This window comes from Neofelis nebulosa, chromosome 5 (genome assembly GCF_028018385.1).
Source record: "Neofelis nebulosa isolate mNeoNeb1 chromosome 5, mNeoNeb1.pri, whole genome shotgun sequence".
NCBI classification, from domain to species: Eukaryota; Metazoa; Chordata; class Mammalia; order Carnivora; family Felidae; genus Neofelis; species Neofelis nebulosa.
In genome coordinates this window covers 50,020,648-50,047,279 of record NC_080786.1, presented here as the reverse complement: position 1 = coordinate 50,047,279, position 26,632 = coordinate 50,020,648, and the positions used below count along the sequence as shown (strand labels likewise).

General features: G+C 38.7%; 1 protein-coding gene across 1 annotated transcript; it reads left to right on the top strand.

Moving 5' to 3' along the window:
• The first annotated feature begins 10,821 nt into the window (after positions 1–10,821).
• C5H3orf33 (chromosome 5 C3orf33 homolog) lies at positions 10,822–25,944 on the top strand. Its single transcript, XM_058730292.1, has 5 exons — positions 10,822–10,972; positions 13,341–13,400; positions 17,777–17,924; positions 21,726–21,886; positions 25,138–25,944. Exons 1-5 carry the CDS (start codon positions 10,859–10,861, stop codon positions 25,537–25,539), a joined length of 885 nt encoding a protein of 294 aa, XP_058586275.1. The 5' UTR covers positions 10,822–10,858; the 3' UTR covers positions 25,540–25,944.
• Positions 25,945–26,632: the final 688 nt, after the last annotated feature.

Below are 26,632 nucleotides of genomic sequence, written 5' to 3'. Positions count from 1 at the left end.
CTCTCAAATGTGAAATGTATTTTACTTTTTAATTGTTGGATTAAGAAGGTCACATTGCCATAATTACCTTTCATTTCTTACCCATTCCTAAAATTTACATATTTTCAAACATACTTTGAAGTCGACAAATCTTTAATTACTTGAAGTATTAAAATATATTTTAAGCCTTTAAGGTGAAAGCTATTAATTGCATTTGCTCTAGAAATGAGCAATTATTTTGGATTATAGTTGTTTGGTTATTTGGGTACATGCTTGTAATGCATACCAAAAAATGACTTCTTAATAGCTATGTGCAACTAGGTTGTATACATTGATCACTGATGGCATCTTATAAATGATCTACTTGAATCTGAGGATCTGTTGATGTTAAATCGGTAGTATTAGAAAAATACTACCTATTTTTCCATATCTTTTTCTTTACTGATCTGATAAACTCTGCCCACAAGTATGAACATTAACTTTTCCAATTAATATATATTTACTAGCTAATATTCTTATAAATCTGGTAAGATTAGCTAAAATTAAAACCAAAACTTCCTTCCTTTGTAATTAATTTTGCCTGATTAATCATAAAAAAAATTGTTCAGCACCTAAAACCGATTCGTCTGTTTTTTTAACATTAAACTTTTGAGATGTAAACCTATGGTTTGATTTAATTCCTTTATTACAAGGATTTTTATCCTAAACACGTGTCAGTGGGGTCTTGAAACCCCTGAATTGCTAGCAAAACTGGATATGTAATTTTTTGTCTTTCTGAAGAGAGCTCTTATTAAAATCTTAAATTCTCTGTGATCCAAAATATTGTAAAAGCTATGCCTTATTGAATGTGAACTGACTTTGAATTGTAAACATAAATTTGAAATAATAGTTTTAAAACTAATTGTTTAAAGCATCCCAAAAACAATGTTAAAAGAAAAATCTATGATGAAAACTAGAAAATGTCTGCATTTGTAGTAGTGAACTTGAAGGGATTACTGGTAGGGGAGGGATATGAGGGTAAATATAACCCTAAGAAAAGATATTTCCTAGTAATTTAACCCTTTTTTCCTATGGATAATTTCTACTTGCCCTGTTAACAGATACCCAAAAAGTATGTTGTTTTATATTAAATGGCTGAGATAATATTTAATCATAATTTAATATATAACATAGGACCAGACTTGTGTTTTGTATTTTGGGTGGATCATGTTTTCTCATGTGGTTGAAAGAATGAATAACACTATAACACAGACTCTGCTAAAAATACAGAACCAATTTGTTGGGGACATTCCATGCATATTTCCAAAATGTATTTTACCTTAGTATTAGAGGAAGAAAATAAATGTTAAAAAATGATTCCATTTTAACTAGGATTAATATATTTTCATTACAGAAGAAAGGTGATAGAGTGCATTGTACTAGTGAGACTCTTTTTAACCAATGTTTTTGGTGAATAGCAAGGTATAATTATTTGATTTTTCTCTTAGCAGATTTTAAATACCAATTATAGACCTTACTTTTGTTTTTGTTTTCCACTACAGCTTAATCTCTGCCTGATTTGACAGTGCCATTTTTTTTAATTTAATTTTTGTTTTTTTTTTACATTCTTGAAAGAGAGAGACAGAGCACAAGTTGGGGAGGGGCAGAGAGAAGGAAACACAGAATCCGAAGCAAGCTCCAGGCTCTGAGCTGTCAGCACAGAGCCCGATGCGGGGCTTGAACCCACAAACTGTGAGATCGTGACCTGAGCCGAAGTCGGATGCTTAACTGACTGAGCCACCCAGGTGCCCCGACAGTGCCAAATTTTTAATGCAACCACTATTTAATTTGGGACTAGGTGTCTTTCCCTTTCCTACCTGTCAAAACTGCTATTAGAATCTTCATTTTACTCCTTTAAATTGTGAGCAAGGTAAATGGGCCTGGAGAGTTTATGTTTTTTCCTGGAATTCTGTTTTGGTAGAGGCAGGTCCTATATCAGGACAGTATAGTTAATGTACAGTACAGGGCTCATGCCAGGACTCATGCCATCTCCTTACGTGAATAGAAACATTTTATTTGTCAGATTATAAAGTTTGCTTTTAAGGAGGTTTTAGTTTTTGATTTTGTTTATTGTGGGGTGGTGAACATTTTACAGAAGGCAATACTTTTATGTAGTAAAATGAAAATTTTATGATTAATTATAATTTCTCCTTAAATAATTTTGCCAAGTACATAATTTTAAAGGTTATATTAAAATATTAGCGATATTACTTTGTATGGTATATGAAGTCTTGAAGCATTGAGAAAAAGGTTGCTACATTTTAATAGTTTTTTATTGGCACTATAAGACATAATTTTTTATAACAATTTTGTGTGAAGAGTAACCAATAAAATGACTGAAATTAACAAGGTACTGGTATAATTTTTAGGGAATTGTCATACATCTCTCAGATCTAGTACCCTAGTCAATTACAATTAATCAGTCACTATTATAAAATAAATTTAAAATATTGAAGCCTATTCTTATTTTCATCAAAATGACCTTATATGTTGGGAAAAGTTCACTTTTTATAGCCTTATAGTTAATTCAATTGAAATTTTTATCACATGCATCTATAAAACTAGGAAAATATAAAATTGGGACAAAATTTGATATTTTAAGAAGTTAGTTTGGCATATTTGATAAATTGATAAGATTACCACTGTCAAGTTATATCAGTGACTCTATATCTATTGTTCCTCAGAAATTGCCTTTGCAAGAATTAGTGTAAAATTGAAAACATACTCAGTGTTGAAAGTGGTCATTGTTGGGGTCTTTATGAAATAATTGCACCCATGTACAATTGTGAATTAAAAATGCACAGCACAAAATCATTTCTATTGTTGTTTTTAGAAGATCTAACATTAGTTTTTATAGTTTAGCATTATTTAAGTGTTTTAGTATATGTGAAATGTTTATTTGGTTAATTTATTTTCAAATGTATAATAATAAATATTTATTAAATATTTATGCAATGTTTAAATATTTGAAGTATATTTGAAATAAATTCTCCAGATTTTTACATAAAGGATTACTTAAGTGCTCAAAATAATTGTTTCACAGTTGATCTCTAAAAAATAAAACATTAATGAAATATTCTTGTTTTCATTTTTATTAATAACCAAATTTACCTGAAAATCATTAATGTTAAAATTATACCAGATTAAAATTATGTAATTAAAAGCAAGGTAATTTCAAGAGGTGTACACCTACCACCAAACCTTTTTTTTTTTTTTTTTTTGGATGAAGCCAGCCTGAATTATTGTATCTTCCATTAGTAACTTGGGTAAAATGGAGAACCCGTGGAGGTACAACTATATGGATAGTTTGGGATTATAAGGAATTTCACTGGGAAACTTCATTATAAAATATCTTGTTTTTTAAACATTTGTTATTGGATATTGGCTTCTTTAGTAACTACAATTTCGAAGAATTTATTGAAATTAAAAAATAGGTTGGGATGGTAGAGAAGATATTTTATTTCTTCAGTTAGAACTTTCTAAGCAAATTTTACTGCAACTTGGGACCTGTGCTGAAAGAAGCCTTTGAGGCTAAATTGTGAATGAATAAATAGTGAGAAACATCCAGAATGTAGTAGTCTGCTAAGGGCCACCGTAACAAAATACTACAGACTAGGGGGCTTATTAAATAACCAAAATTAATTTTTCTCACAATTCTGATGGATGATCAAGGTGGCAAGGTCCAAGATCAAGGTGGCAGAAGGTTTGGTTTCTCCTGAGGCCCATCTCCTTGATTTAGAGACTGCCTGCCGCTTTCTTGCTCTATCTTTACATGACCTTCCTCTCTGCCTGCACATTGCAGGTTTCTCTTATAAGGACACCAGTCCTATTGGATTATGGCTCCTCCCTTATTACTTCATTTAACCTTAATTACGTCTGTAAAGACCCTGACTTCAAATATGATCACATTGTGGGTTAAGGCTTCGACATATGAATTTTGGGAGAACACAATTTAGTCCATAACACAAGAGATATTTATTTCTCTGGTATGCACATTTCAAGGCAGGGGATGAGACTTAGGACCATGGACACATCTGTGGGTTATAAATCTGGTCTTGACCCTGAAGACATATTTACATTCCAAAGGATAAGAACCCAGGATCCTTCCCAGGAGTATTTGTTTATATTAAGGACATAAGAAGTCTTCCATACAACTGTCCTATATAGTCACCCGGATTCATATTTTGAGCCTCCTCAACTACAGCACAAACCCTAGTATATTTAGTCTCTTAGTCTGATAAGCTGTTATCAGTCTGGCTTTCACTGGTCACCATACAGGTGAAATAGGAATGTAGGGAACCAGTGTGATTACTATAAGCAGTAATTAGATCTATTCCTGCTTAGAAACTGTGTACTTCCAGTACAATGTGAATAAACATAACTTGACAGACATGTTTTGTCTGAAATTATTGAAATTGTGTTCTGTTTAATTCATTTTTTTTTTTTTTTTTGGTTATATGTTCAGAAGCTTGGGATAATGAAAGTATGGGTTTTATTTTTAAGTTTTATTGTTTTTTTACCCTACTGACTATTCATCTTTTATTATTTTTAAAACTTTGTTTATATTTTTAAAGATTTATATTTTTAAGTAATCTCTATACCCAACATGGGGCTTGAACTTAGAATCCTAAGATCAAGAGTTGCATGCTCTAATGACTGAGCCAGCCAGGTGCCCCTATTTTATTTTTTATTTTTAAGTTTTTAAATTTTATTTATTTATTTACATAATCTACACCCAATGTGGGGTTCAAGCTCATGACCTTGAGATCAAGAGTTGCACACACTTCCAACTAAGCCAGCCAGGTGCCCCTTTGTTTTTTATTTTTATTTTAATTCCAGTATAGTTAACAAACAGTGTTATATTACTTTCAGGTATACAATATAGTGATTCAACACTTCCATATACCAACAATTGCTCATCAAGATAACTGTACTCTTAATCCTATTCACCTATTTCACCCATCCCCCCATCTCTTCTGGTAACCATCTGTTTGCTGTCCACAGCTAAGCGCTATTTTTTGGTTTGTCTTTTTTTTTTTCTTTTTCATTTGTTTCTTAAATTTCACATAGTGAAATCATATAGTACTTGTCTTTCTCTGACTTACTTTGCTTACCATTATACTCTCTATCTCCATGTTGTTGCACATGGCAGGATTTTGTTCTTTTTTGTGGCTGAATATTCCATTCATTTATCACTGGACACTTGGGCTGGTTCCATTATTTGGCTATTGCAAATAATTCTGCAATAAACATGGGGGTGCATTTTTCCTTTTGGATTAGTGTTTTTGTATACTTTGGGTAAATACCCGGTAGTACAACTACTGAATCATATGGTAATTCTATTTTCAAGTTTTTGAGGAATGTCCACAGTAGCTGCACCAGTTTGTATTCCCACAAACAGTATGTGAGGACTTCTTTTTCACATCCTCACCAACACGTGTGTGTGTGTGTGTGTGTGTGTGTGTGTGTTTAAGTTAATTTCTTTATTTTAAGAGACACAGAGACAACACGAGTTGGGGAGGGGCAGAGAAAGAGGGAGACAGAGAATCCCAAGCATGCTCTGGGCAGACTTAGGGCTCAAAGTCGTGAAACCGTGAGATCATGACCTGAGCTGAAAACAAGAGTTGGACACTTAACCGACTGAGCTACCCAGGTGCCCCACTTGTGTTTTTGAAAGTCTGGGTTTTAGAACCAAAAGTTCAGTCTCAAGTGATTAGATGTCTCCTTTTGTATTTTCTTCTAGTTTAAATGGGCAAATTTTCCAAGTAGTTCAATTTAAAGTGCTAATAGGGGCACCTGGGTGGCTCAGTCAGTTAAGCATCCGACTCTTGATTTAGGCTCAGGTCATGATCTCACGGCTTGTGAGTTCAAGCCCTACGTTGGCCTCTGTGCTGACAACCCTGAGTCTATTTGGGATTCTCTCTCCCTCTCTTTCTGCCTCTACCCCACTTGTTCATACTCTCTGTCTCTCAAAATGAATAAATAAACTTAAAAAAATGGTGCCTTTAAAAAAAAGGCATTATTACTCCTGTGGGTAGAAGATATTTTAAATCTAGAATTTCAGTTGTGAGGTGTGAGTGAAAGCAAAAATTGGGTTTATCTGAAGAAATCAGACCCTATAAGTCAGGAAATTATTGAAAAAGCATAAAGAAACAACTCTGGGCTTAAAAAATGGTGAAATAATTTCAAAATAACACTTTCACAGTTTTTTTGAATATTTTATATTTTATTAGGTTAATAATTTCTGACAAAAGAAATAATAGAGGTTTTGTACTTTTTTGGTCATTCATTTCTCTCTAGTCCTGTAAAGAATAAAAATTTTCTTTAAGATTTTATTTTTAAGCAATCTCTACACACTGTGGGGCTCAAACCTACAACCCTGAGATCAAGAGTCACATGCCAACTTATCCAGCCAGGAGTCCCCTGGTTATGATAGTTAAACTGAGACTTGAAGAATAAGGGGAAAGGGGGCAGCTTGAGAGGGGCTGGAGGGTGAAAGGAAAGGCTTAGGGCATTGTAGGCAGAGTGAGCAGTAAATGCAAAAGCTCTAAGACAGAAGGATGAACTTGGCCCGTGTGAAGAAGAGGGAGGTCAATGTGCTCAGTGTGCTTGAGGTAAAATGAGTGAAGTAGGGGGTAGGAAAGAAGAGCTTGAGAGAAGCAGAGCCTCGATTATGTAGCACCTGTACGTGAACCTACAGTTTTGACATTACTTGAAGCGTAATGGAAAGCCATACAAGCAGAGGTAATAAACTGAAAGTCTGTAGTCTCTGCCTCAAGATAAATTCTTTACCTACCACAGTGTTTTGCCAACAATTTTAATTTCAAAACAGGGTGACTTCATATGAAAGTCCAGATCTGCAGCTTTTCTTGAAAAAAGCTGAAGATCTCTCCCTATTGGACTCCCAACTGTTTGGTGGAGGTTGGGTGTAATGCAGTGCTGGGGTTTTGGCGGACAAGTGCAAAGGAGGCAGAGAGGGGTTGGAGTTGAGGCTATTTTTAAGGGAGTGATTATAATGCTAAACCAGAGTCCAAGCTGGTTAAGATGGAAACTGAAGACTAGAGGGGGCTGATGAATAGGACATCGTGGTTCAATGGACTGATCATTTTACTGAGCTCAAAGAGCTATTGCCATAAGGGGTATTTTCTCGAGTGAGCCAGAAGAACAGGAGGTTGTGGTAGGAGAGGGCAGTGTCAGGGCTGTGACTGCAGATGTGGCAATTTCCGGTGAAGACAAGACCCAGAGTGTAACCATGGGAAGAGATGGCTGAGTTGGGGTAGAGGAAAAAGTCACTGGGCATGAGACTTGAGAGATCAGAATAATAACAGGGATTGAAATGAAGAGAAAGACTTTAAGTTGGCTGCTAAAGTGTTCAATGAATAAAAGAGAGTGACCATGGGGCACCTGGGTGTCTCAGTAGGGTTAAGCATCTGACTCTTGACTTCAGCTCAGGTCATGATCTCACAGAGCGACCAAGAGATCACAAGATGACAGCCTCCATCACTCCTGACAGTCCTGAAGAGGGTAAGAGGGCAAGAGGTATTAGTAGCGATGGCAAGGAAGTTAGTGAGCTCACCTCCTGGTCCTGAGGTACACAGGTGTTTTAGTCATCTTAGGCTGCTGTAACAAATTACCAGAGCCTGGGTGGCTTAAACAGACATTTGTTTCCCACAACTGGGAAGTTCAAGATTAAGGGGCTGGCAGATTGGGGCCCTGTTGAGAGTCCTCTTCCTGGCTTACAGACTGTCACCTTCTTTCTGTGCTCACACGGGTGGAAGAGATGCAGATCTGGTCTTTATTCCTCTTTTATAAGGACTTAAATCCCATTATAGGGGTTCCACTCTCAAGACCTTATCTAAACCTAATTACCCCCCAAAGACCTCACCTTCTAACACCATCACATCAGGGGTTAGAATGTCACATATGAATTTTGGAGTGACATATTCAGTCCATAACACAGTGGAATGATTGACTTTGACTGGAAATCAATGCTAGAAACTGAGATGTTTTTGTGAGAAGGGGTCCTCATTAAATATTCATTTTTTTCTAATTCTTTGGGTTCTGGGAACATTCACATTAATGTCCAATTAATTTCTTTTTAATAATCATTCTGCATAGTTAATATAAAACTTCCAATAAAAGTCTTACAAACTCTGTCTTTGTGTTCACGGTATTGTGGGAAATTGAGGGGCGGGCAATGAATCTAAGTGTGGCTTTCATGCATACCTCTCTACTCATAGAAGCAGCATATCCAGAGAGGTCATCAACAGCAAAAGGAGCAGGAGTCCTTGGTAAAGCTACCCCAGGAGAATGGTAAATCTCTCAATCTGCAGAAATCCTGCAGCGGCCAGGATTCTCCCATCAATCATTAGCGGGATGATGCTGAAATATTGAAAGGTACACCTTGAGATATCTGGAGGACTTGGAAACACCCAGGCGACTGATATCTGGGTTATAGAAAAGAAGACTTTAGGTTGGAAAGTAGGGATGTTGGATAGAACTGTCTTCAACTAGGACAGGAGAGAGAGCAGAAAGCATGTAGAGACAGGACACTGAAACAGCAAAAGAAGAATTGGGAACAGAATTGCCCATGAAGGAATCTTAGTTTTTCTACTTTTGAACTAAAGCTATTCAACATCTCTTAACACACATAACTTTTGTTTTTATTTGAAATAGTGATTAAGGATTTTGGTTATAGCATATCTTTTTTTTAATGTTTATTTATTTTGAGAGATGGGGAGAGGGGCAGAGAGAGAGGGAGACAGAGAATCCTAAGCAGACTCCTCGCTGTCAGCCCAGAGCCTGTCTTGGAACTGGAACTCATGAACTGTGAAATCATGACCTGAGGTGAAATCTAGAGTCCTACACTTAACCAACTGAGCCACCCAGGTGCCCCTATAGTGTATCTTTTTAGTTGGATTTCCCCCAAAACCATGCGCATTGCACCCTCTCTGGAAATTTATAGGGATTGATGTGTTTTAGCTGATTGCCTTTATGGGAAGCAGTGTTGTGGTCAAGTGCACCGACTGAGCCAATTCACTGAGCTGAATCCCAGCAAAACAGCCCAGCTCACCACTTCCTAGCTAGGTGACCTTGGCTACTGTCTTAATCACTCGCATATTTACTCTTTAAACTGGTATTAATAATAGTGTCTATCTTATAAAGTTGTTGGGAGCATCAAGGGAGCTAATACATGAGAAGTATTTAGAATTGTGCCTCACACATAGTAAGATCTAAGTGTTAGCCAGTAATTTACTTTCTATTAGCTATAGTACTGAGGCAATACATTCCTTGAAGGTACTACTTATAATATGTGTGTTAGGAGTACAACATACTCCATTTTCACTTCTAAAAATAATATGTGCATAAAGTAAAAAAAAATTCTAACAGTATATTGCTCTGTCCAATATGGTAGCCACTAGACACATGTGACTATTGAAATTAATTAAAATTAATAAAATTAAAAATTCAGTTCCTGGGGCGCCTGGGTGGCTCAGTCGGTTAAATGTCTGACTTCAGCTCAGGTCATGATCTCACAGTCTGTGAGTTCGAGCCCGTGTCAGGCTCTGTGCTGACAGCTCAGAGCCTGGAGCCTGCTTGAGATTCTGGATCTCCTTTTCTCTCTGCCCGTTCCCCACTTGTGCTCTGTCTCTGTCTCTTTCTCAAAAATAAATAAACATTAATATATATATATATACACATATATATGTATATATGTATATATGTGTATATATACGTGTGTGTGTGTGTATATATATATATATATACACATACACACACACACACACACACACACACACACACACACACACATATATATCAGTTCCTGAGGCCCCTGGCTGGCTTAGTCTGAAGATCAGAGGACTCTGGATTCTGGTCATAAATTCGAGCCCCAGGTTGGGCTTAGAGCTTACTTTAAAAAAATAAAAATTCAGTTCCTCAGTTGTACTAGCTACATTTCAAGCACACAAGAGCCACAAGTGGCTATTAGGTTTGAAACTGAACAACGCAGATATACATTTCCATAATTGCAAAATGTTCTCCCAACCATTCCTACCCTAATCCCTCTCTCCAGGGGCAATCACTGTTGTAGGTTTCTTGCATAGATTTCCATGGTTCTCTCTCTCTCTCTCTCTCTCTCTCTCTCTCTCTCTCACACACACACACACACAATTTTTTTACACAAACGTTACTATACCATTTACCCTATCCGGCATCTAATTTTTGTTTTAAAATATACTTATATACTAATTAATACTACTACTAATATACGAAATATACTAATATAGTCAGCTTTCCATACATATTTTAATTAATTAACAGTTCAACAATTTAGAGCACCTAATAATATTACCAAGGAACTGTGCAAATTTTAAAGCACAATTCAAACATAAGAAATATGCATCTTATTATATTTGGGAGCAGGTGAAAGGAATGAACTACTTCAATTTCCTTTCTGCATGGCAGAGGAGATGCGGCACCCACACTGAGGCTGGGTTAACTGAAGTCACAAACTGATCGTCTTCCCACCAGCATGGCCGGGAAGCCTTCAGCCCCCGTCCCTGTCCCATAAAAAATGTCCGGCGCAGTGGGAAAACCCTGCATAAATGCTGGGGGAGGGGGGTCACTGATACGGGAGGCCCACCTCCAGGCGAAGAGGGAGCGAACAGCCAGTCGTAAGGCCACTCTCAGGCAACGCAGACGAGGACCCCACCGTCGACCACCGTGCGGCGCCCCTAACAGCTTGGGGAGCCCGGATCCTGGCCGTCCGCCCCAGGAGCGCGGCGCCCCCTGCCGTCCGCCCGAGGAGCGCGACGCGGGCTCGCGGGAAGCCGGCAACATGGCGGGCCGGCCTACGGCCTCCGCCTCGCAGCCGCCGGACCCGGACGGAGCGGCGCCCAATGTGGTGGCGCGCGTCTCGAAATGGGCGGACGACCACCTGCGCCTCGTCCGGGTATCGCAGACCGGCCGGGCAGGCGGGGGGCGCAGGGTCGCGCGGAGCGAGCCTGAGGGAGACGTGGCACGGGCAGGCCACGGGCAGTGGAGCCCGTCGGGGCCGGACTGGGCGGAGGGCCACGTTGCCGGGGTCGCGAGTGCGGCGGCGGTGGATGGGGGGCGGTTGGGGAGCGAGCGCGGCCCGGCTGGGCTCGGTGCGTGGGGATGGCCGCGGTGGGCTGGAGAGACCATCTCCTAATTACTGCCAGGGCAGTGCTGGGCCCCGGAGATACCTCAGAGACCGAGACGCAGCACAGCTTGGTGCGTCCCCCGAAAGCAGTTGGGGACACAGCGCACGGAGACGACGGGGTGGAAGATAGGGCACGTGGTCCTACTGTAGGCCTTGTGTTTTAAGTGACGTGAGAGGGCACTGGAGTTCGGCCAAGAATGGGACATCTTAGGTGTCCAGGCAAGACAAGATTGTGGCTAAGACCCTGGGGATGGTGTGGATGATTTAGGTGTGGGGTGCAAGGAGGAATCAGGGGTGCTGCCCACTGGGTGGATGGTGGTGAAAGTTGTTTCTGTGGAGGAGTGGGGGCCAGTGATTTGTTGGGAAAATTCAGAGGACCCTTTGGACATGTGAACTTGGAGGTGGAGATGTGTGAACTTGAAGATGGTTATTAGAATTCTAAACGGAGTTGTAGATATTATCTAGGCAACTTAGATATAGGAATCTGGCATTGAAGGGAGATCGGAACTGGACATACAACTTTAGGAATGAACTGCCTAAATCTTAAGTTTAAAGCTTGGATGACATCTTGGAGCAAGTCAGAAAAGCTGTGGAACAAGTCCTAGAATTCAGACATGGGACCTGAGGAACACTGAACATTTAGAATATGGGAAGTGAAAAGGAGGAGATCAGCAAAAACTGGGAAGAAACAGTGGAGGAGAAGGAAAACCAGGCATTCTAGAAGTGAAGTGAAGAGAATTTTCAGAGAGAATGATTAACTTTGTTACATCCTTCTGAGAAGTTGGGTAGGACCATCAGCTTTGCAAAAGCTCTGCAGCCAAGCAGCACAAGGGCCAGGGCTATGGCTGTTTTCATTCACCACTACAGCTCCTGTCCTCGGAGTATTGCGTGCCATTTACTAAGTGCTAGATACATATTGGTGGCATTAATGAATGATAGATTAATGAATGAATGAATGATATAGGTGCTAATTGGCAAGGCCTGGGTTCTTCTAGTGAAGCAGAAATTGATGCATGGGTCATTTCAAATTAAAAAATGACTTCAACAGATTGAGAGGAAACAGTTTAAATTAGTCCACAGATAACATTATTCCAAATATCTCAATCACAGAATGTATCCTAGTGTTCATTTTCTTTCTTTTTCCTTCTACAAATGCAAAATCTACAGAACAAAAAGCATTATGTATTGGTAATTACAAAATTTCCATTGCCTTATTTTCTGTTTGCCTGATGTTTAAAGCATGATCAGAGTTGTATCTGTCTTCAACACTAAGACCAATCTTAGTATCTTCATTTCTTTCCTTGCATATAATTTTCAGCTTCATTTCTTACATACCTAGTTGTATTTATTGAAGGAAAGCATGTTAGATTATCACTCTTGTTGAGGCAGTTGCAGCGTTCTTTTTTTAAAATTATTTTATTTTATTTTTGAGAGAGAAACAGTGCGAGCGGGGGAGGAGCAGAGAGAGAGGGAGACAGAATCCGAAGCAGGCTCCAGGCTCTGAGCTGTCAGCACAGAGCCAGGCGCAGGGCTCAGACTCGCAAGCAGTGAGATCATGACCTGAGCTGAAGTCGGGAAGTCGGGAAGTCAGACGCCTAACCTACTGAGCCACCCAGGTGCCCGGCAGGATTCTTATTTTTAAATTAAACTCTCTTAGGTCTGTTTCAGCTTAAATGGAGCACTTTAAAAACATTGATAAGTTTTTCCCAACTGTTCATCCATATATACATCGAAGACATTGTATTGTAACGTTTTGGTGGCAAATTTTTCTATCAAAGATTTAAATTCCCACTCTAGGCTCGGGGTTATGCTAGTTACTGTGGGCATCATTCAAGAAGTATTAGACTGATTCATGCAGTTAAGGTACTCACGGTTAAAGTAAAAGGCAATAGAGAACAATACAATGTTATGTATATAATTACTATACATGTCAGAGTGTTTGGGAAAGAAAGGGGAGATTACTGAGTAGGTAGGCAGTTAAGGAAGTTTTTTGGAAGAAATGGGCCTTTAGTTGAAGGATGTGCCTTATTTGGACAGATATTGGGGGGACAGTCTTCTTTTTCCCCCCTTCTAATTACTACTTTCACTCTTATGAATAATAACTAATGAGAATTAATCATTTAATCTTTTTCTGAAGAACATCAGCACCGTAATGGCCATAGCTGGAATAATGTTACTTCTAAGAAGTATTCGGATGGTAAGTTAAAAAATGAAGAAAGCACTGTGAACTGTGATAAACAAGAGACAGTTAATTTCTCACTTCAAAACAGTTTTTGTCTCAAGCTGGGTATCATTTTGTTATTCATATTAGAAGTTTTAAGTATTATTTTAGAACAATGAACGTATTTTAAGACCTTGATTTAAAAGTAACACATTTGCAGGATTTTATGGAAAGTAATTGCACAGTCTATATTTTCATAATCACGTCTTCATGCTTAAAAAGGAATCTGTAAAGGATTTGGTTTGCTAGAATGCTATAATCACTAAATTTGCATTTCAGACATTGTGGAATGTCTCAAAAGTGTTTTGTATAGTGGTTTTAGATTTAGATCACAGTCGAATTATGTCCTTTAGCACTGAATAATTTATGCTTTCTCTGATTTGCAACAATCTGTAATATCTGTTCAATGAATAAAGCAGGGTGTATGATGTAAAAAAAATAATTTATCCTTTCAGTTAGCGTATTTTTTTGCCCTTTCAATAATTTTTTAATAATAGATACTGTGGAAATCCATTTAGTAATTCAAGATTTAGAAGTATTTTTTATATAACTGATTCTTGTCATTGGGTTTAATTTTAGTGTCATGTTACAATCTGGTATGGGTTTATTGCTTCTGTGTATATTTATTTCCTGTATTTATTATCTCTATATTATTTTATATTATCATTGACTACACACTGTTACTCTACTATACTGTATCTTTTCCATCTGTTGCCTTTTCCCCCTGACTCCAATGTCAGAACTTTTATCCTCTTTATTAAGTGCCCTGCATTCTTTTTTAACCTTATATCTAATAATCTAATAGGCTTTTTCTTTTAACACTTCCGTGATTTTGTAAGTCATTCATTTTTAGCTTACATATATTTTTAGAATGGAACTTTGGAAACTTTAGTTGTTTTCATTCATTTCATTTTTTCTTTATCTTACAATCTGTATTCCATGACTTTTGGATTTTGAAGGTTTCAAAATTGTCAAAATATTAAATGATCTGAGTAAGAGTTTAGGTAAAAATACAGGGGCCTGGGTGGCTCAATCAGGTAAGCCTCTGACTTTTGATTTTGGCTTAGGTCATAATCTCATGGTTCGTGAGATCGAGCCCAGTATTGGGCTTCTCACTGACAGCACAGAGGCTGCTTGGGAGTCTCTGGCTCCCTCTCTCTCTGTCCCTTCCTTGCTCATGCTCTCTCTCTCAAAATAAACTTGACAAAAAAAAGTGTTTAGGTAAAAATAATGCTGAGGGGTTATTTCCCTTGTTAGCCCTTAAAAATTACATGAATCAGTTATAGATGATTTTAAGTTATACAATATTAGGTATGTTATTGATTTATGAAAATTATGCATTAATTAATATAAATTTATATTAGTATATTATGAAGTTATTCATTTTAGACTTTAGTTCTGGTGTCTTTTTTTTAGATTTTTATGGCTTTTGATAATAGTGACTAACATGTGATGAGAAGAGCAGGCTAAGAAGCTAGAAAAAGAACATTGGAACTTTAGAGAACAAAAAACTCAGTTGTGTAACAGTTGAAGGACTTTGGCTACAAGTAAGAGAAACCCCAACCGACAGTGGCTTAACCAAGTAAAAAGGCTTTTTCCTCATGTCACAAAATGCCTGGAGTGATTCAGTGACAGAGGGTTTTAAGTATATGATTCTCTGTGCCTTTCCTCATGGCACAGAATGGCTACTCTAGCTCCAAATAGCATACTCTTGTTCAAAGCAAAAGGAGAGGGAAAAGGAAGGTGCGAGCCACATCTCATGAAGAAAGCAAAAATTTTCCCAGAAGCCTTCAGCAGACTTTTGCTTACATCCTTATATCATATGGCCACCTCTAGCTGGAAAGGAGTTGGGAAAGCGGCCATTTAACTTTCCCATCCCTTCCAGTGCCTGCTGATAAGGGAGAGAGGGTTGAGAATGAATATTGCATTAACCAACAAAGGGCCTGCCACAGGGAGCCTTAGTAGTTCCCCTTCAGTGTTCTTTTTGTATTGTTATTTTTCTTCCTCCTGAGTTTACCAAGCTCTCATATTCTTTCAATTACTGGTAGACAATTCCAAATTTCATATTAAAAAAATTTAAAAATTGATGATTGAGTTTAGTACTGTGCTAAACACTTCATATACATAATTTCATTTAAAATCATTTTTTTTAAATGTTTATTTATTTTGAGAGAGAGAGAGAGAGATCGTGCACCAGCCGGGGAGAGAATCCCAAGCAGGCCCCTCACTGTCAACACAGAGCCTGACTTGGGGCTCAATGTCATGAACCGTGAGATCATGATCTGAACTGAAATCAAGGTCGGATACTTAACCGACTGAGCCACCCAGGTGCCCCTACGTAATTTCATTTAATACTTATAATAATCCTATGAAACCGGTATTCTTATACCCAGGTTTTATAGATGAGGAGATGGATGCTCAAAAAAGTTAAATTTATTTTCACAAGATCACCCAGCTAGTATGTCGCAGAACTGGATTTCAAATGTCATATTCCTGAATTTGAAACTCTTACTATTTTCTCTTCACAGAGCTTCCCGCTTTTGTCTGTTTGCCTCTAGGACACTTCACCATCTGAAGCTTAGGGACAGCATCCTTGTCAGTGGCATCATCTTTCTGCCTCTTCTGGAAAGCAGACTGTTTATCACAGGCTCAGGATTCACTTCCTTTAAAAATATCTTCCTCCGGTGTTCTTATCCTTTCCATTTTGACCTGTTAGCACTTACACTTTATCTTAAGCCTCTCTATGTATTGCTCTGCAGTTGTATTCTGGTTTTATGTATATAGTTAATTCATCTTCCAGATAGTGCCATGTCACAGAAACACAGCACTGAACTTTATGTTGTTGAGGGATTATTGGATCCAGAAAAGGTAGATACAGTGGGATCTGCCTTTAAAGGTTTTTCACATATTCCTTGAGTATGAACTCAAGGAAATAGAACATTGGGTTCTATTTAGTTTCCTCTTTAGCTAGCTGCTTAATAATTTCTAAAACTCCAAAATTTCTAAAACTCCAAACATCAAGGCACTCTGGTGTCTTTTTTATGTGTGTCCTTTAATGAAAACACCTAAAAATTAAAAGGGATGGATGTTTAATAATTGAAGACATCTTTAATGATCCTCTCTACTTACTCTGTCTCCCCTGTGCAAAATACTCTTTTTTAAAAAAAATTTATTTATTTTTGAGAGAGAGAGAGAGAGAGAGAGAGCGAGCGAGCATGAGTGGGAGATGGGGCAGAGAATCCCAAGCAGGCTCTGCGATGTCAGGAGCTGGGCAAGGGGCTTGATTTCATGAAACATGAGATCATGACCTTAGCTGAAATCAAGAGTCCGAGGCCCAGGAAACCCAACAAACTGAACAACCCAGGCACAGCCTACCCCCCGCCCCCACTGGTGCAAAATAATCTTAGTTTTCTCATGTGATGTGGTTTCCAGACTCTATGATCTTTTTTCTCGTCTTCTAGCTTTGTTCCAGTTTGTTTGAGTCTTTTATGAAACGGGTACCTGGCACAGCATAGTATATTCCACTTAGGGCCTGATTTAGAGCCATCCCTTCCTCACCTCTCTCGTTTTGGATCCTGTTCCTTATAATGTTGCTTGGTGTTTGAACTTAGGTGGGGCGCAGCGGGGAGTGTAGGGGAGAGGGAGTTTGTATTTTGTTTTGCAGCTTTGTCACACTTCCACTCATTTTGAGTTCACAGTTAACTAAAGTTTCTTAATCTTTTTAATCTATGCTATAATTAGTTTATTCTCTTATCCTTCATTACTTTTATCCCATCATCCTAGTTGTCAAGATCTTTTAAAATACTGACTCTAACCTGTAGTATTTCACATGGTTTTTTTTTTTTTTTTAGGTGTTTATTTATTTTTGAGGGAAGGTGGGGAGCGGCAGAGAGACAGTAGGGGAGGGTCAGAGAGAGAAAGAGAGAGAATCCCAAGCAAGCTCCACACTGGCAGAGCAGAGCCCAGTGTGAGGCTTGAACTCATAAACCATAAGACCATGAGCTGAGCCAAAACCAAAGGTTGGACGCTTAACTAACTGCCATCTTGGTGCCTCAACCCTTTTTTTTTCAAAAGATTTTCTTTTTAAGTAATCTCTGCACCCAATGTAGGACTCAAATCTTCAAGCCTAAGATCAAGAGTTGCATGCTCCGCTGACTGAGCTAGCCAGGTGCCCCCTTCCTATAAACACTTTTGATTAAATCCCACTAAAATATTAATATATAAAATTAAGGGGTAAATTAAAAAATTTCAGGGGTTACGTCTTCTTATTAAATATTTAGGTAACAATTTGACATGCTTAATGTTAAAATGAAAATAATAATAAAATGTTATATTTTTTTATAAATCAACAGACATCAAAATTTACAAGTTCTTCAGATATTCCAGTAGAATTTATAAGAAGGAATGTTAAACTACGTGGACGGTTACGCCGAATAACTGAGAATGGTTTAGAAATTGAGCATATTCCCATTGCTTTACCTATTATAACTTCATGGAAAAGTAAGTAAAGTACAAGAATAATACAACTGTTTTAGTATTTGTTAATTAGAAGTTATTTGTAAAGTAGCAAACAATGTCATTTTAAATTTTAATAACTTTCCACTGTCTATGAGAGAAGGTATAAACTCTTGGGTTTTTTTGGTTTTTTAAAAAAATTTTTTTTTTTAACATTTATTTATTTTTGAGACAGGGAGAGATAGCATGAACGGGGGAGGGTCAGAGAGAGATGGAGACACAGAATCCGAAGCAGGCTCCAGGCTCCGAGCTGTCAGCACAGAGCCCGACGCGGGGCTCGAACTCACGGACCGTGAGATTATGACCTGAGCTGAAGTCGGCCGCTTAACCGACTGAGCCACCCAGGCGCCCCTAAACTCTTGGTTTTAAATACAAGGAACTATGGGGTGCCTGGGTGGCGCAGTCGGTTAAGCGTCCGACTTCAGCCAGGTCACGATCTCGCGGTCCGTGAGTTCGAGCCCCGCGTCAGGCTCTGGGCTGTTGGCTCGGAGCCTGGAGCCTGTTTCCGATTCTGTGTCTCCCTCTCTCTCTGCCCCTCCCCCGTTCATGCTCTGTCTCTCTCTGTCCCAAAAATAAATAAAAAAAAAAAACGTTGAAAAAAAAAAAAAAAAAAATAAATAAATACAAGGAACTATTTAATTGGTCTCCAGATGTTCTTTTCTTCCCCCTCCTCTTTTTATTCAACCATTCAGTATTTCATTCAGGCAGTCAAGCATTCTTTCCATAAATATTGAGCAACTGTTATGTTCTAGGACCTATTGTAGCTACATGGCACTGAGTGAAACAAATAAGACTACCCTTTGGAGCGTACAGTCTAAGTAGAAAATAGACAACAGACAAATGAAAATTGTCCTAAGAGCTATGAAAAAAAGAGCAAGATGCTAGGATGAACATTACTGGAGGTCATGTGAATGGGGAACCTATACCTGTAAAGTGGTCAGAGAAAGCCTCATGGATGAGTTGTTATTTAATCAGAGACCTGAAGAATGAGAGGGGGCTGGCTAGGCAGAACGTGTATGGGAATGAGCATGGCTCTTCTGAGAAGCCATATGAAGACTAGAGTGCTGGGGCCTAGGGAAGAAAGGGACAAGAGTCACCAAAGGAGACTGGAGAGCCGAACAGGGGCTGATGTCCCCTGCTGCTTTTCCATTTCTCCCTGCTTTGTGTCAAAGACCCCACTCACACAAACCTTCCTGCCTGCTGCTTATTTGTGTTCTCATGCCCCTGGGCACAGTTTTCCCCGAGTGCCTTGGCTCCTGTTGAGCTCCAGTTCATTCTTTAGTATCCAGCTCAAATGTCAGCTCTTCTGTGAAGCTTTCCTTAACTCTGGAGCTGAATTAGCCTCTTTCTTTACTACACCCACAACAGTGGACACACACTGTGGTTACAGTACTTAAACACATTTTCCTATAGTCATGTATTTTAGGTTTATATCCTCCACTAAACTGAACCCCTGGTGGGCAGGGACCTTTTCCTACCTATCTCATTATTCACAGGCCCTAGAAAAATAATTGTTAGCCAATGGAGACTTGGCAAAGCTTGTTGAATAAATTTAGTTTTACTTATACATTCATTTTATATTTTAAATACATTTTTAAAAAGTTTATTTGGGAGAGAGAAAGAGGGAGAGGGAGAGAGAGACTCCCAAGCAGGCTCCGCACTGTTAGCACAGAACCCAGCGTGGGGCTCGAACTCATGAACTGGGAGACCATGACCTGAGCTGAAACCAAGAGTGAGACACTCAACCAACTTTTGGGCACCCAGGTGCCCCTAAATTTAGTTATATTTAAAGATCTTCTTGGGGTGCCTGGCTGGCTCAGTCGGTGAAGCATCCAACTTTGGCTTGGGTCATGATCTTGCCATTCATGAGTTCGAGCCCTGCATCCGGCTCTGTGCTGACAGCTCAGAGCCTGGAGCCTGCTTCAGATTCTGTCTCCCTCTCTCTCTGCCCCTGCCCTGCTCATGCTCTGTCTCTGTCTCTGTCTTTGTCTTTCTCTCTCTCTCTCAACAATAAATAAAACAAATTTTTTTTAAATAATAAGGAACTTCATAATATTATTTTAATTTTATGAAGGGGTTTTTATTTTTTAAAGTTCGTTTAAAACATTTTTTTAAGTTTAATTTTTTTTTTAATTTGTTTTGAGAAAGAGAGAGGGTGCAAGTGGAGGGAGGGCCAGAAAGAGAGGACAGAGAATCCCAAGCTGGCTCCACATTGTCAGTGCAGAGACTGATGAGAGGCTCTAACTCACAAAGTGGGAGATTGTGACCTGAGCTGAAATCAGGAGTTGGAATTTAACCAACGGAGCCACCCAGGCTCCCCACATTTTTTTTTAAGTAATCTCTACACCCAATGTGGGGCTCGAAGTTATAACCTTGAAATCAAGAGTCACATGGTTTTCTGAGCCAGCCAATTGCTCCAGAAGATTCTTTTCTACCCTCAGATGAATGAATTTCACCTGTTCAAGGAGATATGCCTATAAAGGAGTAAGATTGATTCCACCCCCCAAACATACCTACGTGATTGATTCTTTTAATAAATCAAACAGAATTTAAACAATTTGAGTGACTATTGTTCCCTAAAGAGAGATTTATTTGTTGACCATTTCAGTCTAAGCAGGATTTAGACTTCATAAGTCCTCTACCTTCTAAGTTGTTGTCATTATGTTATAATAATTTAAATCACTTCTCCCTGAAATAGTAATGACTCTTCAGTGCCCAGGCAGCAAAGTTGCCACCTGGGTTTGTCCAGGCTGTACCTTATACTGCTCTGGGGATGATATTCAGTAGGATCTGCCCCCAGCGCCACAGCACTGTAATTGCCATATGTGCATATTATTATTATTAAAAATGTTTATTTTTTTAATTTATTTTTTTTAAGATTTTTTTAACGTTTATTTTATTTTTGAGAGAGAGAAAGACAGAGAGCAAGCACAGGAGGGGCAGAGAGAAGGGGAGACACAGGTTCCGAAGCAGGCTTCAGGCTCTGAGCTGTCGGCACAGAGCCCAAAGCAGGGCTCAAATTCATGAGCAGTGGGATCATGACCTGAGCTGAAGTAGGACTCTCAACCCACTGAGCCACCCAGGCGCCCCTCTTGATTCATTTTGAGAGACAGAGAGCAGGGGAGGAGCAGAGAGAGGGAGAGAGAGAATCCCAAGCATATTCTGCACTGTCAGTACAGAGCCCGATGGATGTGGGGCTTGATCTCATGAGCCGTGAGATCATGACCTGAGCCGAAATCAAGAATCAGATGCTTAACTGACTGAACCACCCAGGCGCCGTTTTATTCGTATTTTTATTAATGGGTTCTACATCCTGTTCTGGAGCTTACTGAAATGGGGGTTTTAGATTATTCCATCTGTTGTATGCTTAGGTTGCTTTAAAAGAAAACTTGAGGGGCGCCTGGGTGGCTCAGTTGGTTAAGCGGCCGACTTCAGCTCAGGTCATGATCTCGCGGTCCGTGAGTTCGAGCCCCGCGTCGGGCTCTGTGCTGACCACTCAGAGCCTGGAGCCTGTTTCAGATTCTGTGTCTCCCTCTCTCTCTGACCCTCCCCCGTTCATGCTCTCTCTCTCTCTCTGTCTCAAAAATAAATAAACGTTAAAAAAATAATAATTAAAAAAAAAAAAAAGAAAACTTGAATACAGATGTAAATGAACCTGCAATCTAGAGTGTCTGGGTGTTTATAAATAAACATGTTTGATTGTTTGGCATAGGGGGAGCGTGACCTTGAAATTCGTTTTTGCAACATGGTATTAAAGCTACATTCCTTTCTACCTAAACTTTTTAGAAGAGCCATGTGGTGTTTTGCTGGTTAAGCTGGCAGGAGTAGAACTCACTGAAACCGGGAAGGTGTGGTTACAAAAAGAGTTAAAACCTTCCCAGCTGGTATGGTTTCAACTTCTTGCAAAGGAGAATTCAGCACTTATTTGCTATCTTCTAGTGAATAAGGTAAGTAGTATGAAGAAATAATGAGCAATATTTTATTATTTTTATTTATACATAAACATTATTAATTAGAGCCTTGAATATATAATGGGACTGAATTTTTGCTTTTCTTAATTGGTACTCATAGTGATTATGTATAGAGAACCAGGTGTTTCATATATAAATTTTGTTATAAAATGTTACTTATATGTTTATTGTAGAAAAAATAGACAACTAAGAAAATGGAAAAAACTGAAAATCATTAATGACTTCAGACATTGATAATTTAAGGAGTAGCTTTACACATTTATTTCTACATGAGTGTATTATATCCCCCTTGTTATTAGAAACCACTTGTTGAGTGGGTTTCCTGTCAACTGGAAACTACAAAGAGTAAGTGTGTTTTCTGAAGGTTAATACTGCTCAATCTTTGAACTCTAACGTTGAGCGTACTTGCATACTATTAATGATCAGTAATCAGTCATCTGAAGACTTTGTGTCAGAGTTTTCCTACCTTTATGATTGGCCATGGCCGCTGTGTAACTAACTGGGATGCCACGGAGCCTCATCAGTGTTGCTGTGCCACTGTCCTGAGTCCTTGCGTGTGCCTTACTTCACACTGCTTTTGGTGGAAGAGTACTGGAAAAAGAGTGTAGAAAATTAAATAGTTAAAATGTGATGACAGGATTAAGAACGGTTTTCTTATTTCTAAAGTCTCTTATTATGTAACAAACACAAACAATCTGAAGAAAATATAACTTCACATTAAAGTGATTAAAATTGTAAACATTTTAATTCTTTAGAGCCTTTGAACTATTAATAGATAGCCTAATGAGACCCATTAATTTCTGTATGTCCAAGTCATCTTCAGTTCTTTCAAAATAAGAATTATCCAACACTGATTGGTTGAAGCATCATATATTTAAAAGTAAGCTGGGAGGCAGTGGGGCACCAGGCTGGTTCAGCCTGGTGATTCTTGATCTCAGGATTGTGAGTTCAAGCCCCAGATTGGGTGTAGAGATTACTTTTAAAAAATCTTAAAAAAAATAAAAAGAAACAATATCTTCTCTTTTAAATTGAGGAGTGTATTTCATTTATCCTCAAAACCATTCTTCTGGAGTCCTTGATTTTACTCCCATTTACAGGTGGGCCTCAGGGTAACCAAGTGATAGAGCCAGTATTCAAGCCCAGCTCTTTCTGGCTCCTGAGCTTCTACTTCACCTTATATACTTTAGTTTATATTCCTTCCTAGGTGATCAAACTATGCAGTATGCATATTGTGGTAATTTACATCTGTTGAATTTTACTAATGTGTCAGATTGAATTTTAGTTATTCTGATTTTGGTTTAAGGGAATGAGCTCTTAAAGTTTAAAATATTGAGGGGCGCCTAGGTGGCTCATTCAGTTCAATGTGATTTTGGCTCAGGTCATGATCTTATGGTTCCTGAGATCAAGCCCTGAGTTGGGCTCTATACTCACAGTTTGGAACTTGCTTGGGATGCTTTCTCTCCCTCTCTCTGTCTGCACCCCTCCCCCGCTTGTGCACACGTGCTGGTGCTCTCTGTGTCTCTCAAATAAACGTTTAAAAAATTTAAAAGATTGAGAAAAATATGGTAAATCCTTTAAAACTATATTTATGAACTCCTTATTTTTTTAAATGTTTATTTTTGAGAGTGTGCGAGTTGGGGAGGGCAGAGGTAGAGGGGAACAGAGGATCAAAGCGGGCTCTGTGCTCACAGCAGAAGGCCTGGTGTGGGGCTCGAACTCATGAACTGTGAAATCATGACCTGAGCCAAAGTCAGATGCTCAACCCACTGAGCCACCCAGGCTCCCCATGAACTCCTTATTAGTATGACTCAGAGTTACTGCATTTAAGGGAAAAAAGATTACTTTGTTCCTTTGGATAGTCCTAGAAATGTCTCCTACTTTAAACCTGGGGTTTTCACATTTTTAGAATTTAATACTTGTCTAACAAAGCTATTCAGTTATTAATACTTTGTTAAAATTGATCTTGTTAGGTTAAAATTTCACAAGGACTATATAAATAACTAAACAGGATTTCCTTTTTTAAAAGATTTAAAAAAATTTTTTTTATTAAAAAAAATTGTTTTTAACGTTTATTTATTTTGGGGACAGAGAGAGACAGAGCACGAACGGGGGAGGGGCAGAGAGAGAGGGAGACACAGAATCAGAAGCAGGCTCCAGGCTCTGAGCCATCAGCCCAGAGCCCGACGCGGGGCTCAAACTCATGGACTGCGAGATCATGACCTGAGCTGAAGTCGGAGGCTTAACCGACTGAGCCACCCAGGCGCCCCAAGATTTTTAAAAATTTTAAGTAATCTCTACATCCAGTGTGGGGCTTGAACCTACAACCCCCAGATCTAGAGTCTCTCCTCCACTAACTGAGCCAGCCAGGCACTCCAGCAGGATCTCCTTTATACTGTAAATTAGTGGGGAAAAAAGTCCCATTTATCCAGTTTCATTAGGAAGTAAGGTTTTCCATGAAGGAAATTTCTTTATGGATGAAGATTCAAGGTCTAGGACTATTTTAAATGTTAATAATTTTGTGGGAAGTCTTTAAAATTTTTTTTTAACGTTTATTTATTTTTGAGACAGAGAGAGACAGAGCATGAGTGGGGGGAGGGTCAGAAAGAGAGGGAGACACAGAATCTGAAACAGGCTCCAGGCTCTGAGCTGTCAGCACAGAGCCTGACGTGGGGCTCAAACTCACGGAGCACGAGATCATGACCTGAGCTGAAGTCGGATGCTTAACCGGCTGAGCCACCCAGGCGCCTCATGTGGGAAGTCTTTTAAAAATGCATTTACATGCCAGTGCCTTCCTACACAGTGGAATTCTGAACCTAATCTAACAGTTCAGTGATGATTCAGTTTATTTTGCATTTTATACTTTTTAGTTTCTTTTGCTGTGGCCTTCTGTCTTTTCGCCTATTTTGTGTGCTCCTTTACTCCTCTGAACAACAAACAGATCAAGAACACTTCTTATACTTTATTACTTCTACCTTCTTTGGGTTAGATGACCAGTGAGTCTGTGAAGAACTATTGTGTTACAAAAGAGGCAGTTAACTTTGAGCAAGAGTCTCTTTTAGTAATGAAATTCTTGGATTTAGCATTAGCTGTTTTGAGCTCTTGGGGACCCTTTTGCTTCCTGTTTTTTGGCTTTTCTCTGGAGGAAAAAATGCTGAACGACTGATTTTAAGTAAATGAATAAATTACTAAATTCTTAAGTAATTGGTTTGTTTTATTTTTTATTCAAGGGTAGATATTTTAGTGTGAGTCTGAATGAAGAAATTTTGAGAAGAGGCCTTGGCAAAACTGTTCTTGTTAAAGGGCTAGATTATGATTCTAAAATCTATTGGACAATTCACAGAAACTTACTTAAAGCTGAATTAACAGCGTTAAAAAAAGGAGAAGGAATATGGAAGGAAGAATATGAAAAAGAAAGTTATTTGGAAAAATTGAAAGGCTCCTGGAGAGAAATATGGAAAAAAGACAATTATTTAAAAAAAATTGGATCAGATTTCAATTTGAAAAATGAAAGTTATTATGACAAACTTAGAAGGACTTATGAAACATGGAAAGACCACATAAATAACTACTCCTTAATACTGAAGTTCAGAGAACTTATGAATCGCATACACTTTCGTAGAAAAGGGTGAAATATTCTAAGAGGTCTGGAGGTGACCTCCTCAGAAAAGAGTAAACTATGTAAATATGTGGATATTGAGTTGAAACGGAAATTCCTCCAAATGATCAAAGTTGCATTCTAATGGTATTTAAATATTTAAGAGATGATTATTTTAAATGTCATATCAGAATTACTTAAGCAAATTGTGATTAATATAATATGCTTTTAGGAAAAATGAAATACTTTATAAAGTTACCAGGATAAAGGATGTATATCTGTAATGTTAATATTTGAAGACAGAGTTTAACTTTTGGATACTGTATTATTTTAGTTATTTGGGGCAGCCATATTTAATTTTTGTTCAAAGAGAATATTTTGTTTACTTTTCCGGTTTTATCAATTTTGATTACTTATAATAAAGGAACTCTATGCATCATGTCTGAGGCTACTCTTTTCCCAAGTGTCTTCTAACTGTTTGTGAATTTGGGGCAAAGTATGTGAGAAGGTCACTGTAGATCATTTCTAGTAATAAAGAATGGCTAATTTCTACCTATTGTTAGATGAAGAGGGTAACCCTCTGGACAAAATCATGAGGATGATGATAATGACAGAAAACAGCTAAAAGCATATTCCAGCAACACCCAGGGAGAAAACACACAGCCAAGGTCTCCTTACATTTTACTTTTCTTGTGTTGATATTTGTTAGTTCTGTGCATGAGACAGTTTCTTCTCTAGCACAATTTGGCCATGGTTATTCCTTGAGGGTTCTGTAGGGGCTCTCTGTCATAGTCCCCTGGCTTGGGAGATGCTTACCTCTTTCTCTCCCTTCCTTCTTAACTCCCAAGGCAGTTTAGTCCACAGCCTTTTTTTTTTTTTTTTAATTTTTTTTTTAATGACAGAGAGAGACAGAGCATGAACGGGGGAGGGTCAGAGAGAGAGGGAGACACAGAATCTGAAGCAGGCTCCAGGCTCTGAGCCATCAGCCCAGAGCCCGATGCGGGGCTCGAACTCACAGACTGTGAGATCATGACCTGAGCCGAAGTCGGACGCTTAACCGACTGAGCCACCCAGGCGCCCCTAGTCCACAGCCTTTAACTCTTGGATCACCACCACTTGGGATGGAA

Excerpts from the sequence above, each read along its gene's own strand:
- C5H3orf33 (XM_058730292.1), top strand. The coding sequence starts at position 10,859 with ATGGCGGGCCGGCCTACGGCCTCCGCCTCGCAGCCGCCGGACCCGGAC. Across the intron at positions 17,925-21,725 it reads TATTATAACTTCATGGAAAA|AAGAGCCATGTGGTGTTTTG; the intron begins GTAAGTAAAGTA and ends TAAACTTTTTAG. Across the intron at positions 21,887-25,137 it reads GCTATCTTCTAGTGAATAAG|GGTAGATATTTTAGTGTGAG; the intron begins GTAAGTAGTATG and ends TTTTTATTCAAG.